General features: G+C 37.6%; 8 protein-coding genes across 8 annotated transcripts; 4 read left to right on the top strand and 4 right to left on the bottom strand.

Annotated features, from left to right (window-relative positions):
• Window positions 1-9,308: 9,308 nt before the first annotated feature.
• EV154DRAFT_463680 (fibronectin-binding protein A N-terminus-domain-containing protein) lies at window positions 9,309-13,275 on the bottom strand. Its single transcript, XM_051597641.1, has 11 exons — window positions 13,176-13,275; window positions 13,047-13,116; window positions 12,881-12,982; window positions 12,689-12,820; window positions 12,413-12,626; window positions 12,239-12,328; window positions 12,030-12,180; window positions 11,539-11,964; window positions 10,574-11,463; window positions 10,016-10,512; window positions 9,309-9,948 (listed from the first exon to the last, which is right to left on the bottom strand). Exons 1-11 carry the CDS (start codon window positions 13,232-13,234, stop codon window positions 9,355-9,357), a joined length of 3,225 nt encoding a protein of 1,074 aa, XP_051458152.1. The 5' UTR covers window positions 13,235-13,275; the 3' UTR covers window positions 9,309-9,354.
• Window positions 13,276-14,177: 902 nt separating this feature from the next.
• Window positions 14,178-16,163, top strand: EV154DRAFT_507055 (uncharacterized protein). Its single transcript, XM_051601359.1, has 4 exons — window positions 14,178-14,511; window positions 14,590-15,398; window positions 15,466-15,684; window positions 15,759-16,163. Exons 1-4 carry the CDS (start codon window positions 14,204-14,206, stop codon window positions 16,070-16,072), a joined length of 1,650 nt encoding a protein of 549 aa, XP_051458151.1. The 5' UTR covers window positions 14,178-14,203; the 3' UTR covers window positions 16,073-16,163.
• Window positions 16,164-17,631: 1,468 nt separating this feature from the next.
• On the top strand, window positions 17,632-21,363 carry EV154DRAFT_442545 (uncharacterized protein). The gene is made up of 9 exons (XM_051596993.1): window positions 17,632-18,205; window positions 18,270-18,283; window positions 18,343-18,532; window positions 18,585-18,622; window positions 18,678-18,728; window positions 18,803-20,130; window positions 20,183-20,804; window positions 20,866-20,943; window positions 21,001-21,363. Exons 1-9 carry the CDS (start codon window positions 17,650-17,652, stop codon window positions 21,289-21,291), a joined length of 3,168 nt encoding a protein of 1,055 aa, XP_051458150.1. The 5' UTR covers window positions 17,632-17,649; the 3' UTR covers window positions 21,292-21,363.
• Window positions 21,364-21,718: 355 nt separating this feature from the next.
• On the top strand, window positions 21,719-21,970 carry EV154DRAFT_401383 (uncharacterized protein; the record flags this gene model as incomplete). The annotated part of the gene is made up of 1 exon (XM_051595287.1): window positions 21,719-21,970. A coding segment is annotated over one exon (252 nt), but the record flags the coding sequence as incomplete, so codon positions are not given.
• A 145-nt stretch (window positions 21,971-22,115) lies between these two features.
• EV154DRAFT_419837 (uncharacterized protein) lies at window positions 22,116-22,822 on the bottom strand (the record flags this gene model as incomplete). Its single annotated transcript, XM_051595921.1, has 3 exons — window positions 22,116-22,425; window positions 22,492-22,617; window positions 22,677-22,822. 3 exons carry the CDS (start codon window positions 22,820-22,822, stop codon window positions 22,116-22,118), a joined length of 582 nt encoding a protein of 193 aa, XP_051458148.1.
• A 570-nt stretch (window positions 22,823-23,392) lies between these two features.
• Window positions 23,393-23,785, top strand: EV154DRAFT_537823 (mitochondrial ribosomal protein L31-domain-containing protein; the record flags this gene model as incomplete). The annotated part of the gene is made up of 2 exons (XM_051604235.1): window positions 23,393-23,442; window positions 23,518-23,785. The coding sequence occupies 2 exons, from the start codon at window positions 23,393-23,395 to the stop codon at window positions 23,783-23,785; spliced, it is 318 nt and encodes a 105-aa protein (XP_051458147.1).
• Window positions 23,786-23,860: 75 nt separating this feature from the next.
• Window positions 23,861-24,950, bottom strand: EV154DRAFT_419955 (ribosomal protein S5 domain 2-type protein; the record flags this gene model as incomplete). The annotated part of the gene is made up of 3 exons (XM_051595928.1): window positions 23,861-24,033; window positions 24,070-24,226; window positions 24,552-24,950. 3 exons carry the CDS (start codon window positions 24,948-24,950, stop codon window positions 23,861-23,863), a joined length of 729 nt encoding a protein of 242 aa, XP_051458146.1.
• A 586-nt stretch (window positions 24,951-25,536) lies between these two features.
• Window positions 25,537-26,469, bottom strand: EV154DRAFT_419974 (uncharacterized protein; the record flags this gene model as incomplete). Its single annotated transcript, XM_051595929.1, has 3 exons — window positions 25,537-25,905; window positions 25,993-26,202; window positions 26,257-26,469. 3 exons carry the CDS (start codon window positions 26,467-26,469, stop codon window positions 25,537-25,539), a joined length of 792 nt encoding a protein of 263 aa, XP_051458145.1.
• Between the last annotated feature and the right edge of the window lie 165 nt (window positions 26,470-26,634).

Genomic DNA, 26,634 nt, shown 5'->3' with positions numbered 1-26,634 from the left:
GTATAAGGCAGCTGACCGAGATCTAAAGAAAGAAGTCAAACAAGCGCGCACAGCAGCATACCATAAATTTTGTGAAAAATTGGATGATGATCCCACTGCTGCCATTCCAATTGTTAAAAGAATAATACAATCAAAAAACAAAAACACACATAGGTATACAACTGAAGAAGGCCCACAACATGCTGTTGACTCTATGGCACAGTATCTAGAGGGTATATTCGACGGAAGAAACCTACCACAACCTCAAAACAATATAATACATACTACTAATAATACTAATACTACTAACAATACTAATACCAATACAACAGAACCTATTAATACCTATGATTTTCATGACTGCCCCTTCACAGAAAATCATATCTACAACGCTATTAAAAGGCTTCCCAATAAAAAGAGTCCGGGCAGCGATCACATCACATCCGAAATGATCAAACCCATCATCGACTCTACCTCAACAATACTAAACCACCTATTCCGAATAAGCTGGATTACTGGATACACACCCGCAATATGGCGTCAATCCCAAATTGTCCCTATTTATAAAGGTGCCGGTGATCAAACACAGCCCAGCAATTATAGACCTATCAGCCTGACATCAACGTTCAGAAAAGTCATGGAATATTGCATCCAAGATCATTTATACCAACAAACAAACTTCATCAGCATACAGCAAGGAGGGTTTAAACCCAAATTGTCTGCCATGGATCACGCCGTAGTGCTTGATGAATTAATGCATCGACTTAAAATCAACAACAACAACACCCCTCCAGCAGTAATTACACTTGACGTTGCAAAAGCATACGATCAATGCCCACGTAATACAATCTGGAATACTATGCACAACAAAAACTGCAATCCTAGACTACTAAATATTCTGAAAAATTTATTTGACCAAGTCAACATACAAGTCATCAATGGAAATCACCAATCCTATAAATTTCAACCAATCACTGGAGTACTACAAGGCAGCGTTCTCAGCCCCCATCTATACTCTATATTTATCAACTCGCTTCCTCAACAATTGAGTGAAATTCATCAATCCAATAATCTACAAGATATCAACTGCCTATTATTTGCCGATGATGTTGTCCTGATATCACCTCCAAATAAAATGCAACATCTTTTAGACCTATGTGAAGAGCATTCCTTACTGAATGGATATCGATGGTCGCCAACAAAATGCACCGTCATATCATCTCCAACATACTCAACAACATTTACATTATACAACACTGATCTACCAACCGCCCCCACAGTGAAATACCTGGGTCTTCAATTCAACCACCTTGGAATGGACACCCAAGCATTCATCAATAACCTCAAACAAAAAGTCAACAACAGCATGCATCGAATCCATCAAATTGGTGCCCGCACAAATGGTTTTTCTTTATTACTTTCTATCATTATATACAAGCAATTTATCCGACCAAAAATCGAATATGGTTTGTGTATATCTAATTTCAAAACAACTAACTTTGCAGCTCTGGAACGCCTTCAAGATGACTGTCTTCGGATGATTGTCGGCGGGTTTACCAACTCATCTGTCAAATCACTACGGGTTATGGTCAATCTTCCAAGTATGGTCGAACGATGGTACACCCTAAACTCCAAATACTTAATCCGCTCCGCTTCTCTGCCATCCGATTCATTAATCCACAAAATTATTCAATCCAACACAAGATATAGCAAGCTAAACCTAATCAAAAACAAAAATCCAATATTCCAAGCACTACAACAAGATAACTCTCCCAACTCCATCTTTAGAAAACTTACTCACACAATCTCTTCCTACAGATCTAACGCCATCATCAATTCTTCGGAAAAGATGATACAAGGCTGCAGATCTGATTTAAAAATAGATCCAATCCTCACAATTCCTATGACTAGAAAAGAACGTAGGCGACTCCTTAGGTGGCGCATGAATTGGTTACCTGGTGGAAAGCCGAATTGTCACTGTGGCGGTCACATGAGTCGAAATCACTTGCTTATATGTCCAGCTATCCCCGAGACATACTGGGAAAATATTCAACGTGGATTCCATAATGATATCAACCCAATCGACGCAATATTAAAATCACTCCCAACTAACAAGCCCAAGTCCATCACTGAAAAACAAAATCTAATAATCAAATGGCAACCTCTCTGGACCGATCTCCTCAACATTCTATTCCTCGTTGATCAGATCTGTCACAAAACCCAAGAAACTTTCGTCGATGAACCCGATCCTGGTGTTCTCTTCTACAAGTGGATTATGGAATAGTGCATTGTGCATTGTAAAAAAAAAAAAAAAAAAAAAAAAAAAAAAAATATACAGGGAAAAAAAAAAAAAAAAAAACCCTCTTACGCACAACACTTTCCCCCGCTTACTATTACGTCACTCAAATCCGCTCTCACACGAATAACACTCAATCTCTCTCCAAATCCTCACCAACCAATCATCACTGACCAACGCTATGACTTTCTGACTTCTCATCTCGTAACCCATTCATGCAAAACCGACGGCCTAGCTGAAATTCAATTCGAAATCATGCTAATCTGTCAAATTGATCTTTTTATTTACTTTTATTATTTACAAACAAACCCTTTCCCCTTTTTTTAATTTTACTCCTTATGAGGCTTTAATTTTTAACAACACACCCCCCAAATCCTCATATTCGTATCCAAACATTGCCCGATTAATGGGATCTTGATACAATATTTTAATAAGCGATTATTAATAAACTTCTAATGTTAAGACTTAACCAACCGCGCTTTTATATTATGTCAAGCCCATAATTGTCGATGGTTCTGATGCTTCTCTAAGCCACATTCCGACCCGGACTCTTGAACCCGACCCGGACTCTACCATGGACGTTGAAATGCCGCTGGAGATCGAATTACGATTAAAGAAAGCTAAACTTCTAAAAAGGAAGTTTGTACCCAAGATAACCAATGCCAATAGAAAACGGCCAAAGAAGTAACACCACTTTATTATAAATATCACAACACTACTTCTACATTCAATAACCTGATTACTTATATTTATCACAATCAATCTTTATATCTATCACCATACTTTTATTATATTATCACCATACATATCAACATCATATTATCACATTATTATCACATTCTATATATCCCCCAAACTAGTATAAATAGCTCCTAGCTTTGTATCAAATAAACATTATCTTCTATTTTATATATCTTAAGTATATATCTACTTATTAACTGATTAACCACTGAGAGTTGAATCTTAACCCTATTAAACCTATTACAAGACTGATATTTGGTAGCACCAGAGTCCTAAATGACTAACAATAATTCAAACAACAATGACTACAATGCTGATATGGCTGAACTGATCAAGAGGTTCACTACTGCTATGACTGATAGCAAACAAACAAGAATCAAAGAACCTGAGGTGTACGATGGTACTCGTGATGCTCTTTTGATTGATGGCTGGGTAAGATCCATTGAGAGATTTACCACTTTTAACTCCTGGACCCCTGAACGTAGCTGTTTATATGCTACTACTTTATTGCGTGATCGTGCTGACGCTTGGTTTAGAACAATTGAACTAACTGATGAAGCCCCTACTACTTGGCTAGAACTGAAAAGATTAATTATTGAATTTTTCAGACCTGACAACTCAACAAGAATTGCGCGTGACAAACTTGCTTCTTTAAAACAGACAGGTGATTTGGTCACCTACATTAATGAATTCATGGACATTAAATTGGCTATTCCTACTATGACTGATGAAGAAGGATGCGACAAGTTTATTAGAGGATTAACAAGCAAAATGATGAGATCCCATATTCGTCAATATGATGCTGATACGTTGAAACAAGCCATTCAAGCTGCTCTCGCTTTTGACAGTGCTCAGCAAGAAGAAAATTATCCGTATATTCCCCGCTCATCCCACGTAAAAACTAGGATTGATGACCCTATGGATTTGGATGTTGCCGAAGAAATTAACTATGTTCGAAATGATAGTTACGGACGTGGAAATAACAATGGTTATTCACGTAACAACAATAACAACTTTTCTCGTGGTAACAATGGTAATTACTCTCGAAATAATGGAAACAATTATGGTCGCAACAATGGAAATTACAATTCTCGCAATGGTAACAACAACTCTAATAGTAACACTTCGTGTTATTATTGTCACAAGTCTGGTCACATCAAAAGAAACTGTCGCACTCGTTTGTCTGATATCAAGAAGTTGGATGATCAACACTCCAAGCGGGATTTTCAGTCAATGTAGTTGAAGACCAGGAAGTTCACCTACTTGACATTGATAACAATAACAATTTTCCTGAAAATAAAAACTTGATTGATTTTGACCTTTATTCCACTGATTCCACATTTTATCCTACATTAATGCCAACTAAATACAACAATAATACAGCTAATGTCGACTCTACCAACACTCCTCCACACGTGGTGATTGAAACGCTACCCATTATATATCCCAAATCTTTTATTGATGATTTACAACATCTTTCCGATTTAAATGCTATGGCTACTACTCTTCCACTCTATCCTGTCATGTACAATGGTCAAGTTTTACAAGTTCTCATTGATTCCGGCGCTAGTGAAAACTATGTCTCTCCTCATGTTATCAAATCCCTTGATAATCATCGTCTTATCCCCGTTACTGATCGTCATGTTGAAACTGCTGGTGGTATGGTATCCCAAATCAAGCACAAGGTGGAAATGATTCTCAATTTAAATGGTGTTCAAGACAAGATCACAGCCTTTGTATTCACTACTAAATTTGATTTGATCCTTGGTCGTTCTTGGTTAAAGCAGACCAGACCTTTGCCTGATTGGAACACAGATACCTGGTATTTAAATAATGGACGTGTCAAATTAACACCTTCTACAAACATAAAACGTTACTCACCTACCTCTCTTCCTAATTTAAATTATCTCATCACTCACAAACAAGCAGATCGTATTATTAAAAAAGGCGGTGAAAGCTTCCTTTTTGTTATCAAACCCGTTCACCCAGATACTGCATATTCCCTCGATAAAACCACCTATTGGAATGATTTAGTCAAAGAATTTACTGATGTTTTCAAAGACACTCTACCTGGCCTTCCACCTGATCGTGGTATTCATCATTTGATTGATACTGGTGATGCTCGACCTGTCTCTCGTCCTCCTTACAAAATGAGTCCACTCGAACTTGAAGAATTACAAAAACAATTGACCGAACTTCTGAAATTAGGACTAATCAAACCTAGCTCTTCTCCTTGGGGTGCTGGTGTATTGTTTGTTAGAAAGAAGCCTGATCCTGGATCCAATAAGCCTGGTTCACTTCGCATGTGTGTCGATTATAGATCAGTAAACAAATACACGGTTCGTAACAGTTCAAGCTTACCACGTATTGACGAATGCTTAGACAAGTTGAGTGGCGCGCGTTATTTTACCAGTTTAGATTTACGTAGTGGTTACCATCAAATTCGTATTGCTCCTGAAGATGTTCCTAAAACTGCTTTTAATACTCGTTATGGACAATTCTCATGGCTCGTTTTACCTTTTGGTTTGTGTAATGCTCCCCCGGTTTTTCAAACGTTGATGAATAGAATTCTTGGTGATTACATTGACAAGACTACCATTGTTTATCTCGATGACATTCTGATTTATAGCAAGACATTAGAAGAACACAAGATTCATGTTCGCCAGATTCTGGATGTGTTAAGAAAAGAAAAACTCATAGCCAACTTGAAAAAATGTGAGTTTTGTAAAAAGGAATTAAATTTTGTCGGTTTTAGAATTACAGAGACTGGCATATCCCCAAGCCCTGAAAAAGTACAGGTGGTACAACAATGGCCAAGAATGAAAAATGTGCAAGAAGTACGTCAGTTTATTGGTTTTGCTCAATTCTACAAAAGATTTATCAAGAACTTTGCCTCTATTGCTGCTCCTTTAACAGACCTCACCCGAGGTACAGGTATTAAAACACGACCGATAGTATGGAATAACGATTGTCAAATCAGTTTTGATAGGTTAAAGCAACTATTGTCTTCCAGTCCTGTGTTACAAGTTGTACGCATGGATAAGCCTTTCCGTATTGAAGTCGACGCTTCCGATCGTGGTTGTGGCGCAACCTTACTTCAACCTGATGATGACCCCAATTTGCCCTGGCATCCACTTTGTTTTGAATCTAAGAAATTTGCTGATTCCGAATCCAAACTTCCTGCTCAAGAAAAAGAATTATTAGGCATCTTACATGCGTTACGTACCTGGCGTTGTTATGTTGAAGGCTGTCCCAAAGGTTACACTGTTTACTCTGATCATTTGCCCTTACAGTATTTTCGATCTAAAGAAAATCCACCGAATCGATTAGTAAGATGGATCAATGAATTGGAATTGTACTCACCTGTAATTTTGTATAAACCCGGCAAAGAAAATACCGTTCCTGATATTTTGTCCCGCATGAATTTCGAATCTACCGATGCTGTTAAACCAATGGAACCTGATTATCTATACGTTACTTGGACCCAACTACCTGCTAAACTTCGAAGTGATTGGCCCATGCTATTAATCCCGGAAACACGTGAAAAGGTAAAATCTGCGGAAGTAAAAGCCATACTTGATAAAGAAGAGAAGTATTTTCATGTTACTGCTAATCAAGTATATCGTAAGATTGCTGTAGATGCAAAGACTGGTATAAAACTTGTTCCTTTTTTACCTTTTGCCCAACGTGCCGATACTGTTGCTCGATATCATGATTCTTTTGGTCATGCTGGTTACAAGACTTTGTTAAAAATGTTGATTCCCCGCTTTTGGTGGCCATCTATGCGCTTGGACATTCAACAATGGATCAGTGTTTGCCCCTCTTGTCAAGTAAACAGTCGTAAAGGTCTTGCTCATCATGATGAAATGCACCCTCTGAAAGTACCTACTGCGTTTGACCGTTGGCATCTGGATTTTTTAGATTTACCTACAACTTTGAAAGGTAATCGTTGGCTTTTGGTTGGTGTGGATTACGCCACAAATTGGTGTGTTGCTCGAGCTGTTCCTGTGGCTTCTAAAGAAGTTGTAGCTGATTTTATTTATGAAGAAATTGTCATGAATTTTGGTGTAATGTCGGAGATCTGTACAGACAGAGGCGCTAATTTTACAAGTGGTCTTGTACAAGAGTATATTAAACGGATTGGATCTAAATTCAAGTTGACATCTGCATATCATCCCCGTACTAATGCAAAAGCTGAAAGATTTAACGGTGTAATTAAACAAATGTTGCGAAAGTATACAAATGGTGCTCTTCATCGCTGGGACGATTTTGTTCATGCTGCTCTCTGGGCATGTCGCATACGTTTACATACCACTACTGGATTTAGCCCGTTCTACTTGACATATGGTCGTGAGCCCCGTCTACCTGGTGATGTGTTACATCCCTACATTGATAATGCAACTTTTGCTGATCCTCGTACTGTTGCAGATATTACCTCTCGTGAACTCGCTGATTTAGGTCAACACCGTGCTGCTGCTGAATTTCGGTTAAAGGCTATGGCTGAAAAAGACAAGATTCGTTGGGATGCTGCTATTAAGAAGGTCACTTTTGAACCTGGTGATATGGTTATGCTCACACATGAAGGTCGTTATGGTTTAGAGCCCAAATTTAAAGGTCCTTTTATTGTAGTAGAAGTTTTTCCAGATTTTGGTACGTATAAACTACAAACCCTTGCTGGTGAACCGTTAAAGTCACTTGTTCATGTTGATAGGTTACGTATTGCACGCGGTGATCGCCCTGAAGAACCTTGGTATGATCCCACTTCTGCTCGTCGTGAATACAATACTATCATGAAAGACTTGGATAACACTACTGAACCTCTTAAAGGTGACCATATTGATCCTCTACAACCTGACTTTGTACAAACTTTTGCTCATGATATCACTGTTCCTCCTGTCTCTAATTCTGTCCCTTCTGTTCCTTCTGTTTCTTCTGTTCCTTCTGTTCCTTCTGTTTCTTCTGTTTCTTCTGTTCCTTCTGTCCCTGATTCTGTTCCTGATTCTGTTCCTCTTGTTTCTGATTCTGTTATTCCAACATCGTCAACCGCCATTCCGCAGGAAGACACACTCATGTTGCCTGAATCTCCCAAACTCGCTATTGCAGTTGTTCCAAAAGTTCCTAGTTTACCTCCCTCGCCTATTGTTTCTAATGCTGTCTCGTCTACATCTGCCAGTGTTCAGAGTCGAACACAAGGTTTAAAAGGGGGTAATGTCAAGCCCATAATTGTCGATGGTTCTGATGCTTCTCTAAGCCACATTCCGACCCGGACTCTTGAACCCGACCCGGACTCTACCATGGACGTTGAAATGCCGCTGGAGATCGAATTACGATTAAAGAAAGCTAAACTTCTAAAAAGGAAGTTTGTACCCAAGATAACCAATGCCAATAGAAAACGGCCAAAGAAGTAACACCACTTTATTATAAATATCACAACACTACTTCTACATTCAATAACCTGATTACTTATATTTATCACAATCAATCTTTATATCTATCACCATACTTTTATTATATTATCACCATACATATCAACATCATATTATCACATTATTATCACATTCTATATATCCCCCAAACTAGTATAAATAGCTCCTAGCTTTGTATCAAATAAACATTATCTTCTATTTTATATATCTTAAGTATATATCTACTTATTAACTGATTAACCACTGAGAGTTGAATCTTAACCCTATTAAACCTATTACAAGACTGATAATTAATTTTAGTTTTTGCAATACTAAGTCGTTATATGTAAAACATTTTGGTCACGTGAATATCACGTGTAAGGCTGCTGATTGGTCATGTTGCTCGTTTATTATGTCATATTTCAGGTACGGGTATTGATTTATTGGTGGTGTTTAAGAAACCTTTAATAAAACGTCATAGAGTTAATGCACTTGCAAATCGACCATTATACGATGAGTTATTAATTTTTAAAACGGGAGTAAAACAAAGTTAGTATTAACAGAAACTTAAATGAAGAAAAAAAAATATCCCATTATTGAACAGATAGTGAGGGATATTGGCTAACTGTAAGTGTCATATTAAAAAGATCATGATTGTCAAAAATTACCATAGCAAATGGCAACAATTTCAAATATTATAAATACATTGTGTCTAAAAGTTGATCAGAACTTCACCGTCATACTAACACCCTCGCTAAATTGTGGATTTCAATCCAGGTTTCTCCAAATAAAAAAAAAAAAAAAAAATGTAAGCTCATTTACGTGAATTATAGATTCACAGATTAGAATTACAAGTTTAAATAAAAGCAAATGAAAAATCAATATTTATAATACAAATGGGTGGCGAGGTTTTTTATTTTTTTAAATCTAAAATTATCTTCTATTGCCACCCTTCTTACGTTTACTTGCCTCGAGATTGGGAGCAGATACCTTCACTTTACCCATCATGGTATTGATGGCTTCCATATCAGGCACACTTTTAATCAGTTCCTTTTCACGGGGTGTGGCATCTGAGAGGTTAAAGAAAACGGATTGAGCTTGCTTTACGGCCTTACCACGTTTCAGCGAACCTGGAGTCAACTTGACCTTGTACTTGTATTTCTGAATGGCAGAGTAAGGAGCACAAACAGGGATAGCAAAATGAATGATATCTTCAGGTAAAGGATTAGGTGTGAAAGAATCCAGCACAGAAAGATTGGCCACTTCATCGGCTTCCAACATGGTGATATTTTCTTCCTTTAACATTTGACGGATAGTTTCTGTGTCCTTTTCATCTACACCTTCTTCTACAGCTTGTTGTTTCAGTGTCTCTACTTCCTCTTCCTCCTTTTTCTTTTCCTTTAATTGGGCCTTTTCTTCAGTGCTCTTTTTATAGGCAGCTCTTTCTTTTTCTAAAGCAGCCTTTTCTTCCTTGGCTTTAGCATCACGCTTAGCCTTTTTACCCTTGGGTTGAGGTCCCTTATTTGACTATTTGAAAATGTTAGATATAAAATGAAGGGTTGAGACTTTTTATAACACAAAAAAATTAACTTACGGCTAAAAGTTCCATACGAAGTTGCTTTTCTTCCTCATCTTGATCAGCATATTTATCCTTAATCTTCTTTGCTTTACCCTTGCGTCCACGTGTAGGAACGGGGGGAGCCACCACCTTTGCCTTGGCAGGTTCTTGTTTAGGTTTGGGTTGTTTTTGCTTTTGTTGCTGTTGTTCTTGTTGAGCTTTGATAGCGTCTGTGACTTCGGTAGCGTTTAATTTTTTCATCAATCTACGTTCCTTTGCCGTTATAAATTTCTTGGCAGGTGTATTAGAACCGCTTGTGGGGGTATTTGCAGCAAACTCTTTTTCATCCGAATCTTCTCCATAGTCTTCTAAATTATATTTATCAGCAGTCTTGGGTTGTTGCTCTTTATTGATCGTTAAAGATTCAAGTTGAGTATCAGGGAAAGCATTTTCATCATCTTCATCGCTACTGCTATCATCATCGGAGTCCTCTTCTTCACTTTGTGACTTTTCTTCACCAGGTGTAGAAGTTCCTATTAGAAAAATGAATATTCAATGATCTTAGAATAATAATAATAATAATAAAATCGTTACCTGATGTTGTGTCTGATGCTTCGTTTGTCTCTTCAGTTATAGGTGCACTTTCTTCTTGCTTTTCTGAAGTGGTTGTGGTTGTGGTGGTGTCTTCAATAGCTTGAAGGTAGTCCTGCTTATCTGATTTAGAAGCTTCTTGTGTATCCTGCTCTTCATCTTCTTGATCATTTCCTTTGACGTGATTACCGATACAAGATTCATCCAGTTTAAATACATAACCGAAGCCATAAACAAGTTGAACCGGAGGTAAAAAGTTCTTTTTACCACGAATCATGAAACTACCTGTAGTGAGGTATTCACCAGAAGGAGCAGACTTGGAGACCTGATCCGGATAGACCCAGTAAGCACTGGTAACCATTTTAGCTTCCCAAGCTTTGCTTTGACAGACGGACATGATACCAGCTTGATACAAGGTACTGGGAGGAATAGGTTGACCGTTGGCATTAGGTTTGTTCTTAACAATAACACTAGCGGCACCGTGAAGATCAGCATGAACGTAAGCATCATCCTTGGTAAGATAACGTTTTACTAAGAGCTCGTTTTGTTGCATATCACGACCGGCAATGATGAGATGACCATCGGTAGAGATAAACCATAAGAATTTCTCGAACCAAAAAGGCTTTCTGATCTTATTGATGGTAGCGGTAATTTTAGTTTCTTTCAGATCTTGACGGATTTTACGTTCGGCAGATTTGAGAGCCTTGGAGGAAGCTTCGATTGTCTTTTCATGCTTTTGAGCGGTACTCTTCTTTTTTTCATAGTATTTTCTGGCATTAGCAAAAGCGGTTAAGCCAATTTCTACATCGACCTTGTAGGTTTGTTGTTCCTTAGGTTTAGTATCTTCGTCCTCGCTATCCTCACTTTCGCTATCTTGTTCATCTTCAGGATCGCTATATTAAATGTACATATCTTTTCATTTAGCACCTTACTCTTTTAGTTTTTTTGCTTGTTTTGTAGTAACTTACGTCAAAATTAAAGTCAATTGATTTGTATCCAATTTCAATGTATCAATGATCAAAGCGATTGGATTTTCACGTCTTTTTTCTTCCTTTACCAAATCATTTAAATCTTGCCAATCCATTTGACTAGCGACAGCATTACGAATAATGGTGATGGCAGCATCGACTAATTGAAGATTCAATTCGATCAACTGAGCTTTACGGACATTGGTGATTTGTTGATCCAAAAGGATATTGACTCTCTTTTCCTGTTCTTTACGGACCGATTCTAATTTCTTTAAAGCGGCCTCCTCTTGACGTCTGGTTTTTAATTCGAGTTTTTGAGATTCGATGGCTGAAAAGAACTCATCCACGGCGCTATCAAACGTAGGGAATTCCTTGTATTTACGGTTGGCGAATTGCTTATATAAAAATGGATGGAATTCGTCATAGCTTTTTTTTTTTTTTTGGAAAGTATAAGTTTACTTGTTCTCTCTCCATAAAAAAAGGCAACTTACATTTCGACCTGTTCCTCCTCATTTTCAGTCTTTGGTTTAGAGTCATCATCAAGTAAGATAATGTATCCATTAGGAACTACATTTTTGGTGGATTCAATCAATTCATCACCTTTTGCGAAACCCTCCAAAAGATTGCTCAACATGGGAGAATCTATAATTCCATTTTTTTTTTTTTAGAATCTATCCATGCCTATCTTAATTCTATTTACCTTCAGAAGTATCAAAATCGGTTGCCACCTTCATATTTGGATCTAAATTAGCTTCAAGAATGATATCTTCAATCATAGCAGGACCATACTCTACAATTTTTTTTTTTATATGTCAGTCATTTTTTTTTTTGTTTTGTTTAAAAATTCATTTCTTTGTACGTGTTTGGTACATACCAAATTTAATGTTTAATAATTTCTTTAACGTGTCCTTGGGTCCAGCAGATCTCAAAGCTGTTCTCAATTGATCCACTTGCACTTTTTCAAAATCGTTCAAGACAGATTTGATATTGTAAGTTTCTCCAACCGCTACCTTGTAAGTGTCGGAGGGTTGAACTGCACGTAATACGGCTAAAATTCGATATTCGTGATCTGTCAAAATGACGTTACCCTTAAAATAAGATAAAAAAAAAAATTAGTTTAGAGTGCTACTAGTTTGTCTGCTTAACTTACAGATGAATAGAATTCACAAATAATATGGTAACCAATGCCCATCTCTCCACCAGCAAACTCAAAATCGACAATACGGTCAACACCCAATTGACGAACGTTGGTGACACGACGAGTACGAAGATGTTTACGAAGCTATAAAGATTGACATGAGTGGGTCATTTCAGCAACTGGATGAATGAAGAAAATAAAAACCTTTGCACAGAATGGGGAAGGAGTAATAGACTTGTCTCTACTGAACTGGGTTGTATGGATACGAACACCCGATTCGACTAATACAAGTTCCTTATCATCAGGCTGCAAAAGAAAAAAAAAAGAAAATTTAGTTACTGTTAGAATAATGGTAAGCGTCTTATTTTACCTTTGCAAACTTGAAGAGAAAAGTCTTTGCGTTTACGTCATAAATGTTTTGCAAACGAATACCAATCAATCTAAAGTTAAAGACGTTCAATTAAAAGCTTCCTGAATAAAATGTATATGTGTAGCGTACCTTTCTCGAAGATTGATAACTGTGGCTCGGACGTCTAAAGCGTTGAAACGTTGCTTCATATGAATAATAGAGTAGAAACGCGAAAAAGGATGATGTAAAAATGCACTTTTTTTTTTTTTCCCTTCTTTTAGGCGGGGCATCTATTTTAAGAGAGAGCTAGTGTGACGGTGATTCTGTCCTACTGCTGCGGTTTGCCACTGCACTGCGGCGCATTTATAAAAAGCTTTTTTTTTTGGGTGCATGATGTCAAGTTAGTTTGAATTCTAAATTTTGGTAATACAGATAAAGTGAGGGGGCGGGGTGTGTGCATAATATAAAATCTGTCATTTTGTCGGGATATCAACTTGCTTGCTCATCAGAAGCGTGATGTAGTTATCATGGCAGAAAGTTTAGTCAGTGCTTGCTACAAAAATTGGGAGGAAGTGGGGGGGGGGAGGTGAAATGCTCCCCCACAAGTGTTCGGAATCAGAAAAATCCACACGACTGAAAGTATCCTGGGGTTCTTCTGATGTATTGAGTTCAGAGATTCCTTATTGATATGAATATGGTCGGCGCAAATATTAATTGTAGTCGTCGGGTACTGGCCCTTCACAATTACCCCAAAACTGGATTGGAAACTCAGACGCGTCTAGGAAAGAATGTTGAGATATTCCATTTCGGCTATGACAGATAGTTGGTAATAGATGTCATAAAGTAGGCAAAATAATCAAAAAGTTAAATGAAAAGGTTTGTTATAAACAACAGAAACCTAAAACGAAGAAAATGGTATACAATGCCCGGTATATCTTTTCCCCATTTTATATCCAACAAAAAAATACACACGCTATGGATGGACGTAACTTTCAAATTACTTTATTTTCCCCAGAGAGATCTTTCTGGCCAATCAACATACTTTATTAGTAACTTCATTTCCCACTTTTGCAAGAAAATAAAATCGTATACTTATGTGTATATATATATGTATCTGTGCCCCATCTATTTTTATCCGTTGTTTATTATTATCACCTCTTCTTTTACTTATTTTCAATATGACTATTTTCACATCACCCAAGCAGCCTGTCGCAATCCCAGATACTGATATCTACTCATTTGTGTTTAGCCCCAACGTATTTAATACGACACGCCCTCAAGATAGACCTTTGTTAATTGATGGTTTGACAGGTGACTCATTATCTTTTACAGAATCTAAAGATTTAACTGCTCGTATCGCGAATGGCTGGAAAGAAAATGTCGGATTAAAAAAGGGAGACGTTGTTGCAGTCTTTGCTCCCAACCAGTATGACCATGCAATTTTGTATTTTTCATTATTAGCTGCTCAATGTACTGTCAGTCCTGGGTATGAAATAGTGTACAAAAAAAAAAAAAAAAAAAAAAAAACGCAGTAATTGATGAATATATTTTTGGTTGTGTATAGTAACCCCAGTTATACTGAAGATGAATTCAATCACCAAGTCCAAAAGTCAGGGGCAAAGGCTATTGTTACTGTGCCCTCTTTACTCCCAGTCTTAAAAAGAATTGCTAAAAAGAACAAGATTCCCCAAGATATGATCTTTTTATTCGGTAACGAATCTTTTGACGGTATTCGAACATTCAAATCAATTGCCTCAAATCACAGTGATATCAGATTACCAATCCAAGAAATCCAAGCGGCGGATGATCTTGCCTTTATTTGTTTCTCAAGCGGTACAACGGGTGTGGCAAAGGGGGTCATGTTAACACATCGAAACTTTGTTGCTCAAATGGTCATGGTGACGGATTTCGAAGGAACCGATTCCAATCAAAAGGAAGATATCATCATTGGATTTCTGCCGTTTTTCCATATCTTTGGCCTGACTACGTTGGTCTTTCGGGCATTCTACTCCAATACCCCCGTTGTTGTTATACCTAAATATGATTTGGAATTGGTTTGCCAACTGATCGAAAAGTATAAAATCACAATTGGTCCGATTGTTCCACCAGTTGCTGTTCATTTTGCAAAAAATGATATTGTCTTGAAATATGACCTATCCTCTCTTCGCATCATCAGTAGTGGTGCTGCTCCTCTTGGTGTTGAGCATATTGATGCGCTTCAACTACGTATCCAAGCTCCCGTAAGACAAGGTTATGGCATGACAGAAACAACAGCAGGCTGCATTTATCAAAAAGTTGGTGTTAGTCCCCCAGGCTCCACCGGAGTTCTAATTTCCAACATGAAATGTAAAATTGTAAACGAACAGGGAGAGGGTACGTATTTTGACGTATTGATATAATGTATGGCTCATGTAACTTAATTTTATTTTATTGTGTCTAGAACTTGGAGCAGATCAGGCCGGCGAAGTTCTGTTGAAAGGTCCTGTTATCATGAAGGGATATTTGAATGACGAGAAAGCAAACAAAGAAACATTCACAAGAGACGGTTGGATGCGTACAGGCGATGTTGCAAAATATGACTCCAAAACAGGCGAGTTTTTTATAGTGGATCGTTTAAAAGAGCTTATTAAGTACAAAGGATACCAAGTAGCACCCGCAGGTAATTTGTTATTACTGTCAAAGCAGTTATTGTAGATAAAATGGTAGCTAACTTATTGCCTATAACCTATTTAGAGCTAGAAGCATTACTTATGAGTCACACAAGTATTGCAGACTGCTGTGTTGTGGGTGTATATGATTCATCTCAAGCAACAGAAATTCCCAGAGCCTATGTTGTGCTTCAACCCAACATAAAGAACAATAAAATAACAACAGACATGATTTCTAAATTTGTAGAGGATAATGTGACCAATTACAAGAAACTTCGAGGTGGTGTTCGTGTCATTGATAAAGTGCCTAAAAGTGCCAGTGGTAAAATTTTAAGAAGAGAAGTGAAGGAATGGATACGACAAGAGCAAATTTCAGAAACTTCCAGAGCTCGTCTCTAATGTGCGTCTTACGTAGACTTGGAACCCCTTTCACACCCTTTCTGCCATTGTATAAATAAAATATAAGACCGGACAAATATGACATCTAGACTCATATTTAAAAATTATTGTTCAGAATTATGTCACTTATGTGTAGTATCAACCCGCAACCTGTAGCCTGTGATATTTATGGTAGCGAAAAATAACAAGTAAGCATTGATGTCATGTACGTCACTTTTCCTGATTTCTTTTTCCATAAAGATTATTCTTTTTCTCTTATATTAATAACGAACCAGCTAATGGCAAGGCCTCCTTCATTATATACAATTAGGTTTCATGAAGTAATTCTTTCATGTTCCTGGCTGATTCTTTACTTTAATATAAAATAAACGCCGTTTAAAAAAACCAATAACAATTCATAATTAGTCAGTAATGCGTAACCCTAATGGTAACGCGTAGCAGCTTCCTGCTGTTATTTCGAATTTTTATGTTTAACAAAATTTACTCGAAATAAATAGAAGATATACAGCTAAGTCGTTTCATAAACAAGCAACCGTTTTTTTCTTAAGAAATTGGCTCACATAGCCCACACTGAAAAATTTCGCTTAAGAAGTTTAAAAAGGAACTAATAAAGGATATATTTAATAGGTCCTCTCAAGTTGAATGATTCATTTAACAGTCAATGCAAACTATCGCGGGAAGACACTCCGCATATTCTTGTCCAACGCAGGTCCCAAATTCCTTTTCAAGGGAGACTCCTACACCAACAATACGACCAAAGACATCTAAACTTTTTCTTAGTCGTATTGAGATTTCCTCTCCGTCGTCTAAGGCTGTCGTAAGCAGAATACGCAAATTAACTTGAAATAACCTTCCGTGTTCCGTAGCATGCTTTCGTTTTTTCAAAAGTTGAACTTCAATATTCTTACGATTACCTTCCGAGTGAAAAGCAACACCCCCATTGAAAAAAAAATCTCGTTGGGTTTTAGCGCGAGATGTAACGTGGGGCATAATGGTACCCTCGGTACGACGGACCCGAAAGACGATTTGAAGGTAGTGAGACCATCTTCATTGACGGTATTACTGTCTTCATTGTAGATTATCGAAGTTTTGGTTGTTGCGGCAATACGGGACCACAGTGGGCGTGAAGGACTGAAGCCCAAATTTGGGTTCTTTGATTATTTATCAGAAAGAAGGTGCTCTCAAGATCGGACACCGAAGAAAAGCTGTTCACTCCTAAAAAAAGGGTCGATCAGCTTTTCGAATTTTACCTTGAGAGTACTCAAAGTTATGATACAGTGCTTTCTCTGACCGGCCGGCCTCTGCTTACTATAGTGCGTTAATTTAATTGGTGAATTTGCTCTCAGCATCATCACAATAATTTTATGACTAAAAAAAAAAAAAGAAAAAGAAAGAAGGCCTGAACAGTTTACCCTTATTCTTTTGTTGTCAGCAGAAATAAAAAAAGTAGGGAAAATCGTATTTCCGCCACGTTGCCTCGGTCAATATTTATGCACACTTTGAGCTGGTGTCAAAAAAAAAAAGTACTCTTTCTCTTTTTTCTTTTTTTATATATATTTTGGTGATTTATATTTAAAATGGCCAAAGACAGCACAGAAATGGATGATATGGATATATCTATAAACCAAAGAAACACCGATAGAGTCTCATGGAATTCATTTACATCTGAGGATTCCAACGCACAAACAACTTTGTATAGTCCTACTCAATTTAATCACACCATCAATAATAGTGCAGATCCTAAAAACCAGCTTTTACAAAATAATACGTATTCTAATTCAAGAGCACCTTCAATAACATCCCGTAAACATACATTATTACCTTTATCTTCTGATCAACCAAATGAAGAAGTATTGGAAGAATTGCCTACTTCATCCTCATCCAGCGCTCCACCACCACCAGCAACACCTCAAACCCCTTTTGAGACACCAGCAGTAGCAAGGCCAAGTATTTTCTCTAGATTTATGGCATCATTACCCGTGTTTGCACAAATGCGAAAGACTATCAAGGCCGCAGTCGCATTGTTGATTGGCACAGTATTTATATTCGAGTCTAAAACAAGAGCTGCTTCTGGTAGTTCGATGTTACTTGTTCCGATCGTAGTGATCTTCTATTTCCCTGTTAGAACAATAGGTATATGATTATAAATCAACTATTTTTATAAGTATATATCCTAATCTGGTTATTTATGATCTAGGTATTCAAACGGAGGTTCGAAATATAAATATGCTATATCAGCGATTAAAATGCTAAACCTTTTTTTTTTTCAGGCTGTACTTCTTGGTACATTAGGTGGTTTTTTGGCTGCTTTATGGAGTCTACTAGGTACATACCTTGCGAGTTTAGCAAGAGATCATACCAACCCAAACCCCATACAGATTAGGGCCTCTGTGGTTTTAGCTGTGTTTCTATTTCTTGGTACTTTTGTTCTCAATCTTATCCGAATGAAGATACATAAAGGTAAATATCAACTATCGTTTTCATCTTGAATCGATACTAACCTTTTTACTAGCTAATTTTGCGGCTGTTATTGCCTGTATTGTTTTATCCGTAAGTCAAAACTTGCAATTTAGTCGATCTTATATTTAACTAACCATTGTATTAGTTCACCATGACGTACGGTGCCGCGTCTGCGCCATTTGTCCCGGAGATCACGGTAAGACCCCATATTTTTTTTTTCATGAAGCGCATGTCTTAATATAGTATATTTTCTCTTTGGGAATTATTTAGTGGTTATTTTTACGACCCATTGCTCTTGCAGGTGCGATATCACTGCTTGTAGATTACTTACTTTGGCCAGATGATAGTGTAAACAATTTTCTGGGTATCCTTCGAAAGACATTGGGGGGATATAATTTGTTTTTTAAGGAGCATTCCGATGCATTTCTTTCACTTTCAGCTGATAATAACGGTGCAAGTTTGCCCAACTTAAATGCCCGTCTTCAAAATGGTGTACTTTTAATGATTGATTGTAAACGAGCTGTGAAACGAGAGATTATCTATTCGAGAATTTCGGATAAGGATTGTAGTGCCTTATCAAGCGTTGTTAAGAATATGCGTATCTCACTTCATGGGGTTGGACTCAGTTTAATCATCAAGAACAATTACCTGAATTCGGATACCAAAAACATGTATTTCAAGAATTTCAAAATCCCTAGTATTCTTGAGGCCTTTTCATCCACTGTAGAGAGCATTCAGCCCATTTGTAGCGAGCTGACCGACATTTGCTTCAAAGCAACAAACCAAGGATCCGGTAGAATTGGAAACCTCCATTATCATGCTCGTACAACCTTAAACAGTATTTTATGGCCATTCCCTCGACTCTGGGTATCAAAAACCGGGGCGGAAACTCAGCCCGCTTTACATGAAAGAATTACATCGCAGCAGATCCAACAAGTGCTAGATCGCTTTGAGATCATTTCGAAGAGTGATAAAGCGTTTTTCAAATTTTTGGAATTGAATCCTGCAGATATTCCTCGCAATGGCCCTCTTTACCTGATATTTTTATACATTCACAACCTTAAGGAACATGCAAGTAATACAGTAAAGCTTTTGGAATTGATCGAAAGCCTGGAAACAAAGCGTACCCACAGTAGATTTTGGTTTCCTCACCAAACGCTCAAGAAATGGCTATTCTCTCAAGCCGAGGTCGGAGCAGCTGTAGGTGCGGATATCGAAGATTACTCAAATGGTGGTGGAAATGATCTGGCTCGTATCTCAACTCGACAGGATGGCAGAGGAGATAATGCTGATAATGAAGGGGATATATTTCAATTGAAAACCTCTGATGGAAAGCCGAGTCGAAATCAAGCCGATCCCGATGTGTCTGCTCCGGTTACAAGATTGCAAAAATTCTTCAATTACCTCTATATTTTCGGTGCATGGTTAACTGATACTGATACATTTTTTGCTTTCAAAACATCAGTAGGTGTTGTTTTATTAGCTATTCCTGCTTGGAGATCTCAAGATGCACTATGGTACATGAACTGGAGAGGTCAGTGGACGATGATCACATTAGTACTTTGGATGTTTCCCATGACAGGTGCTTTTCTATTTGGGTAAGTCTTTCTTTTTTCTAAAAAAGTAAAAGAATTAACTTTTTTTTTTTAGATTAATTGATAGAGTTGCAGGATCTATCGTGGGATGTATCGCGGGTATTGTTATCTGGGAAATCTGCCAAGGAAATCCATACGGCATGACATTTGTATTTTTTATTTTTTTCCTGCCAATGTACCATGTGTTTTTCTTTGTACCAAAGTACAGAGTGGGTGCGTTGATGACCAAAATTACGGCTCTCCTTGTTGTTTCCTACGAGTATACATATACTGTGGATGGATCCACCTCCTATGATAAAGTATGGACTGTAGCTGGAAAGCGTTTAGTCATGGTCCTGGTGGGTATCATCGCTTCTGGTATTTTAATTGCTATTCCTTTCCCTCCTACCAGCCGAGTTGAGCTTCGAAAGAATGTTGCACATACAATTCGTGATATTGGAAAGGCATTTGGCATTCTTTGCGCAAGTGCAATTGCACCTCTCGGACAAAGGGCACACCCGGTTGTAGTGAAAGCGTTTGGGAAATTAGCGTTGGAGCTTCGACGTCAAGTTGCAGAAGAACGTATTTTATTGCATCATGCTAGTTATGAGCCACCACTTCGCGGATACTTTCCTGCTGCAAGTTACGCGGTACTCGTAGAGAAAATGGATAATATGTCTGATTTGGTGATTAATATGGTAAATATATATAAGTACTTGTTGATTTTAGCTGTTTTTAATTTCTTTAAAAAAAAATCAGGGTTCATCATTACATCAAGTCCGTCCTGAATGGAGAAGAAATATTGGTTCTATTCTTATGAAAGAAAGAAAAGAATATGTAAGTAGTGAATTCTACCCGGGAAATTAAAATCGACAGATGCTAATATTAGAATAGCTTTCATCGATTTTGACAATTTTAAAACTCTTATCATCAACACTGTCCGCCAAAACATCATTGCCTCCTTACATGATGTCGCCTATCGAATCCAGACAGCGTTTTGTGAATCTTTTGGAAAAAAAAATCATGATCGAACCCAAAGATTTAGCTGACCCTTCGTTCCCAAGTTACAGTGCTTATCTTATGAACAGTCTTGTGTTTGTAGACGAACTCCAAGTATTGTTAAATTCGATCGAGGAGCTTGTCGGCGTTGAGAACCCTGAAGAATGGCTTATGGCCCAAGCGTAGTGTCACCCTTATTCATTAATTTATTTATAATATATCATCATCTAATATCTTGTTTTATAAAATAAAATCTTCATCAAACTGTTATTGTAATCGCAGTAATTTTTTTTTTAGAATGGCTTGGTTTTTAGTCAAGCATACAGTTAAAAAAACGGATCTTTAGGCGTTCTTCAGATTGCCAATCCGGACCTACGGCCTCTAGCCTCACTTGATTTATGTAACGTCACTTTTCCCATCTATTGCATTGTGTTAACTCAGCTCTCAGAAGCTTGTGTTTCAGGATGTGATTTCTATAAAGCACACTCCTTTTTTTATCGTAGATCTTATTAAAGAATTAATTTAATACAAAGGTAAAAAAAAAAAAGCAGGTTTTTCGGTAAGTTTTCTTATCTTGTTCTTTTCAAAAGAAGCTGTCACTCGGGTTATTTGATATTGGCTGATATCGCTCGTCATTGCTTATTGTGCAGTAATTGGCATCTATGACAGCCCTCAAGCAACCGATTTACCTCGTGCCTACATGAGTTTACAAGGAAAAATTCAACTGTCAAAAGAGGTGGGCAAACAGATTATGCAATCTGTTACAGATCAAGTGGTGCCATATGAACAAATTCATAGTATTCGATTTATTGATGCTATCCTAAAAAGTCCTGCCGATAAAATTCTTCGAAGGGTACTTCGTGATACAGCTCTTTCCCAAGACTATTGTTTTTTTAATACGCTTTTTTTATTTTATTTTTTATATGTGTGTATATAATTCTACCAAGCTATGCAATGTTTTTGTTTTGAATAAATGTACAAATTCCAGAGGATTCGGAAAAACAGTTCTTTTACTCTTCCTCTTCATCATCGTCCTCCTCTAATAAGGCCTTCTCATCCTCATCACCCGAATCTTCAGCCATAGCCTTCATTTCCATTTCATGAGCGGCAAGGGCTTCCTTGGCCTTAGTCCTTAAGACCTTGGTAGAACCTTCTTTGGCCAACACGGTGAAAGGTCTGCTGAGTTCTTCCATAGGTACATCCAAATCATCTTCATCTTCCAATCTGGCACGAACATCATCCAAAACCTTTTCTAATTCCTCAAAATATAATTCAATGATATGGTATCTAATGGCATCAGGATTCTTTCTATCTGTAGGACTATGAAAACAAAGGGAGAGGGTTAGCATATATGCATATTGTGATTTGCTGCTTTTAATTTTCTACCTCAAAGGACCTTCAAGTAACATATCAGTATAGGCTTCAAGGTAGACAGTATCCCATGATTCTCTAGCCAAGAATTGGAAAGAAAAGTAAATGACACGACGTAAAAGCAAATAATATTTATCGAGTCTTAATCAAATAAGGTTAGTTACAGACTGTCACTTTTTTATACATGTGTATATGTGTACCTAATTCTATCCAAACCGTGCCATTCTTGACAATGAACCTTCCAGAATGTCTTTAAAAAGGGAATGGCGTTAGCGGCAGGCATTTCCATGACAAGGGCACCGAGATCGTTGGCTAAAGTTTGTTGGATCAATGGTTTATCTGACATCCAGAAACCTATTTTTTTTTTTTTTTTTTTTTTTTTTGGTAAATGGTTAATGGTTGTGTCTTAGTGCTTTTGTCATTTACGTTATCATATTTACAATAGAAGAGACCCTTCCAAAGCTTATAAAGGTCCATTTCGGACATGCTGGAACCAGCAGACAAAAACTTGCGAAGAGAACGGATAGCTTTATCACGAGTCTTTTTTTCTATGTGTAGAGTCAGTAAACCAAAATATAAGGTCTATTATAAGCTTGTGTTCGAATTACCATTGGCAGCTAATTGCTTTCCAAGAGGGAGATAGGTTTGTTCAATACTAGCTTCAACCATGGTGTGTGTATGTGTGTTAAGAATAAAGCAAATATTCTAAATTTTTTTGAGGGATAGAATTATTATCTCTCCCTCACACTCAGAGCCATAAGCCACCTTTCGTATCCAAGTATTTGCAGTCAACTCATGTGCAGTGCAGAATAACTGACCAATAGAAAGAAAGGGGACCTGCTTGCCCCGGTTACTTCAAAAGATGGGTGGAGGGGTTGAGAGATATTTCTTTTTTTTGTTATAACCGTATTGTAGAATGTTTGGTGCTTTCAGACCCTCTGCCATTGCCCAAGGTGGCTTACTTTGGTACAGATGCATATACACGCACATGCACACACAAAAAGAGAGAGAAAGATCTGATTATTAATTAAAAAACTATAGGAAAAATCCTTTCCGCATGTCAAACACCAGAAAAGCCAATGTGCGTAAGAGACTTAGAGCCGTTGATAGTGTTATTGCAGCAGTTGCCGAATCCGGCGTAAAGTGTAAAGCCTTGGATGAAGCTCTTGCTCTTCCCAAGGAATCCGAAATGCTTGCCAGAGAGAAATACACAGTTTTCAGTCGTGCTGCAGCAGGTTATCGTAAATCAATTCACAAGGTGCCAAAGTTCACCAAATTAACCAACAGAACTAGTCCTCCTGGTTTCTAAGGAAGATAGAAAAAAAAAAGAAAGAAATGTTTGTAAATACTTGTGGAAAATAAAAAAAAGGAGATTTTTTTATTTTTACTTTCTATGATTATTATTCTTTTTATGCTGTTGCTTATTTTTTACATGTTTATCATTGATATAACCACATTCATCTAGTGCTTTACGTGCAACATTGTTAATATCCTTGAATCTATCCGGACCTAAATGAATACCACCAAACCATCTCGTCACAACCACAACCACATTTTCTACCTCTAATATCTGCATCAAATGGGACAAACGACCGCCAGCAGCCGATTCACCATCATCATCGTTATCTTGAAGTACTTTCCCATCTGGCATGGTAATACGATAAGCCAATATATTGTGAGTTGCTTTTGCAATCTTTTTGTTTTGCAACAGGTGGGCAACCACAACCTTGACTTCGTGTACGTTATGTACCTGAGCTATATGAGCAATAAAGGACGATTTGCGATCTAGCAGAGGTTCACTTGAGAATATCTTGGGTGGGCTTTCGTGATGATATGCATTAGGGCCCATCAGAGAGCGCACAGTGGGCCTATCATGCGCTTCATCTTCCTCATTATCATCCACCTATAATTATTATTTCTTTAGCTTTTTTTTTTTTTTTTGCATTCTATGTTTCATATATAGTAATCATAATAATAACCTCGGGTATAAGGTCTGATTGTGGAGGATCATAATCGTGGTCTTGCAAGTCCAAATTCTCTATGGGTGGTATCGTGAGCTTATCATTATTGTTGACAGGTTCCTCGTCGCTGACAGGCTTCACGTGCTCTTCCAGATAATCGGTCAGCCAACTGATCCATTCGTACAGCACTACTTCGGTGGGTTGAAAGAGAGACTGAAATCCAGCATCGATAGCGTCCATCATGTCATTGTCTATCTTTTTGGTGCCACAGTAAATGGACGAAATTTCGTAAATGGGCATATCCTGGTTAGGGTAGGTAGGGGGTAGAAAGAACCGCAGTACCAGCTTTCGAGGCGAACGGAGATCAACTTGGCCTTCATCGAGATTCAGGGTATACATGAAGGCGTCTGGTGAACTCGCATCCCTTTTGAACGAGTCTGGAAAGATGCATTCCAACGCTGTTATTTCGTCCTCTTGTAGCTGTCTATTTTCTTCTTCTTGTTCCTTGTTCATTTTAGTAAAATAAAAAAGTAAACAAAAAAGAAACAGTAAACGGAAAAAAAAGTGACTTTTTATTTTTTTATTGTTTTAAAAAACTGTACAAAATGATTTATATTGAAAAGGTGTGTGTGTTAATTTACAAAAGGGTGTGTGTGTGTGTGTGTGTGTGTGTGTGTGTGTGTGTGTAAATGTGATATTTAGTTTTCACTTTTGATTTTTTTTGGAGTATCAGGATAATCTGCAGCAGCAATGGACTGGTGAATTGACCTTTTTCTAAAAGAGCTATGCGATGAGACAAAATGGTTAGGAGATAATTTGGTAAATAGGATGGAATTGATTCCGTACCTTTCGCTTGTTCTGATTCCGCTTTCTCTGAAGGGTGAAGTCGGCATCATAAAAGCGTTTGCAGAGTTGGGACCAGCGTGATGGATCGGGCTCATGATGAAATTTGATTGGTAAAACTCGGGGTAGAATGTAGAGGGGGAAGGCAGATTCTGTACAAATTGAGAAGGTAAAGCAGAGGGCGGAGGCAAACTAGAATAAGGATACTATTTGATATAATTGCTTTTAGTGTCTTTTCTACCACACAAACCCCTTATTATAAACTTACATTATTATGACTAGTTGGGTCTTGCTTTTCTGCTGGCACCTCCCTCTCCTTCTCCTCCTTCTGTGTGGGTATAGTCACCCTTAATTTCGGCCTTTTATCGGGTGTTCCAGGCTCTGACCTTGGCGACTGGTCTGGTGAAATCTCGTGTTCAATGGTTACAGGGGAAGAATTTGGAGAATGGTAGAGTGCAGGTGTGTGTTGGTAATAGTGTTCCCGCATCATGGCATACTGCCTTTGCTGAATATGTTGTTGTTGCTGATGATGAATTTGTTGTTGTTGCTGTTGCTGCTGCTGCTGCTGTTGTTGTTGTTGTTGATGGATATGTTGCTGAATATGATGATGTTGTTGTTGTTGTTGCTGTAGCATGTACATATGTTGATTATGTTGATATAAATCATATGATGGTTGGCCACTGACATTGTGCATCATCAATGGTTGGTTCACTGTGTAACCTCCATTGGGAGTATATGAAAATGACATGCCGGTCTGAGTCGGGACCATTTGCGTAGCAGTGGTAGTAGTAGTTGTTGTATTGGATGTAGGCATGACGATATGTTGTCCCTCTTCCGTATCAGAATAGAGTACATCATCATCTGCCTTTTCTCCATGCTCAACAAAGTCTCCGTTGGTTTTGATTTCTCTTGGTAAGTCATTCTAAATAAATTCAATATTAATCGAATGATGTTTTAAACAGCAAGAAAGAGTTACCTCTTTAAACCTGGTCAGTAGAGTGTTCATATCAGAGCTAGAATACTGAATTAACTTGTTGTTGGAAGGCATAATGACCAATGCCACTTCACAGTTACATAGCACACTGAGTTCATACGCCTTCTTCATTAACCCGTGCTTTCTCTTTAAAAATGTAACCTGTCGGTTACGATCATCTTTAATATGCTCTATTTGGATCTTTTTACGCCCCATAACTGTGATAAGGAGTGTAAGTTTTTTTCGATGCTTTTTATAAAAAATTTATATAAAAATAATTATTTACCTTCTATATTTAACAAAAGGTAGAAGGAGAGAGAGAAAAAAAAAAAAAAAAAAAAAAAAAAAAAGAAGAAAAAAAAACCTGAGTTAATTATAAAA

The sequence above is a fragment of the Mucor mucedo genome, assembly GCF_025094135.1.
Source record: "Mucor mucedo strain NRRL 3635 chromosome Unknown EV154scaffold_40, whole genome shotgun sequence".
Lineage (NCBI taxonomy): Eukaryota > Fungi > Mucoromycota > Mucoromycetes > Mucorales > Mucoraceae > Mucor > Mucor mucedo.
This window is presented reverse-complemented; position numbering and strand designations above follow the sequence as displayed.

Excerpts from the sequence above, each read along its gene's own strand:
- EV154DRAFT_463680 (XM_051597641.1), bottom strand. The coding sequence starts at position 13,234 with ATGAAGCAACGTTTCAACGCTTTAGACGTCCGAGCCACAGTTATCAAT. Across the intron at positions 13,117-13,175 it reads GTTATCAATCTTCGAGAAAG|ATTGATTGGTATTCGTTTGC; the intron begins GTACGCTACACA and ends CTTTAACTTTAG. Across the intron at positions 10,513-10,573 it reads AGCATCAGACACAACATCAG|GAACTTCTACACCTGGTGAA; the intron begins GTAACGATTTTA and ends TTTTTCTAATAG.
- EV154DRAFT_507055 (XM_051601359.1), top strand. The coding sequence starts at position 14,204 with ATGACTATTTTCACATCACCCAAGCAGCCTGTCGCAATCCCAGATACT. Across the intron at positions 15,399-15,465 it reads TGTAAACGAACAGGGAGAGG|AACTTGGAGCAGATCAGGCC; the intron begins GTACGTATTTTG and ends TATTGTGTCTAG. Across the intron at positions 15,685-15,758 it reads ATACCAAGTAGCACCCGCAG|AGCTAGAAGCATTACTTATG; the intron begins GTAATTTGTTAT and ends TAACCTATTTAG.
- EV154DRAFT_442545 (XM_051596993.1), top strand. The coding sequence starts at position 17,650 with ATGGCCAAAGACAGCACAGAAATGGATGATATGGATATATCTATAAAC. Across the intron at positions 18,623-18,677 it reads TTGCCTGTATTGTTTTATCC|TTCACCATGACGTACGGTGC; the intron begins GTAAGTCAAAAC and ends CCATTGTATTAG. Across the intron at positions 20,944-21,000 it reads TGAAAGAAAGAAAAGAATAT|CTTTCATCGATTTTGACAAT; the intron begins GTAAGTAGTGAA and ends ATATTAGAATAG.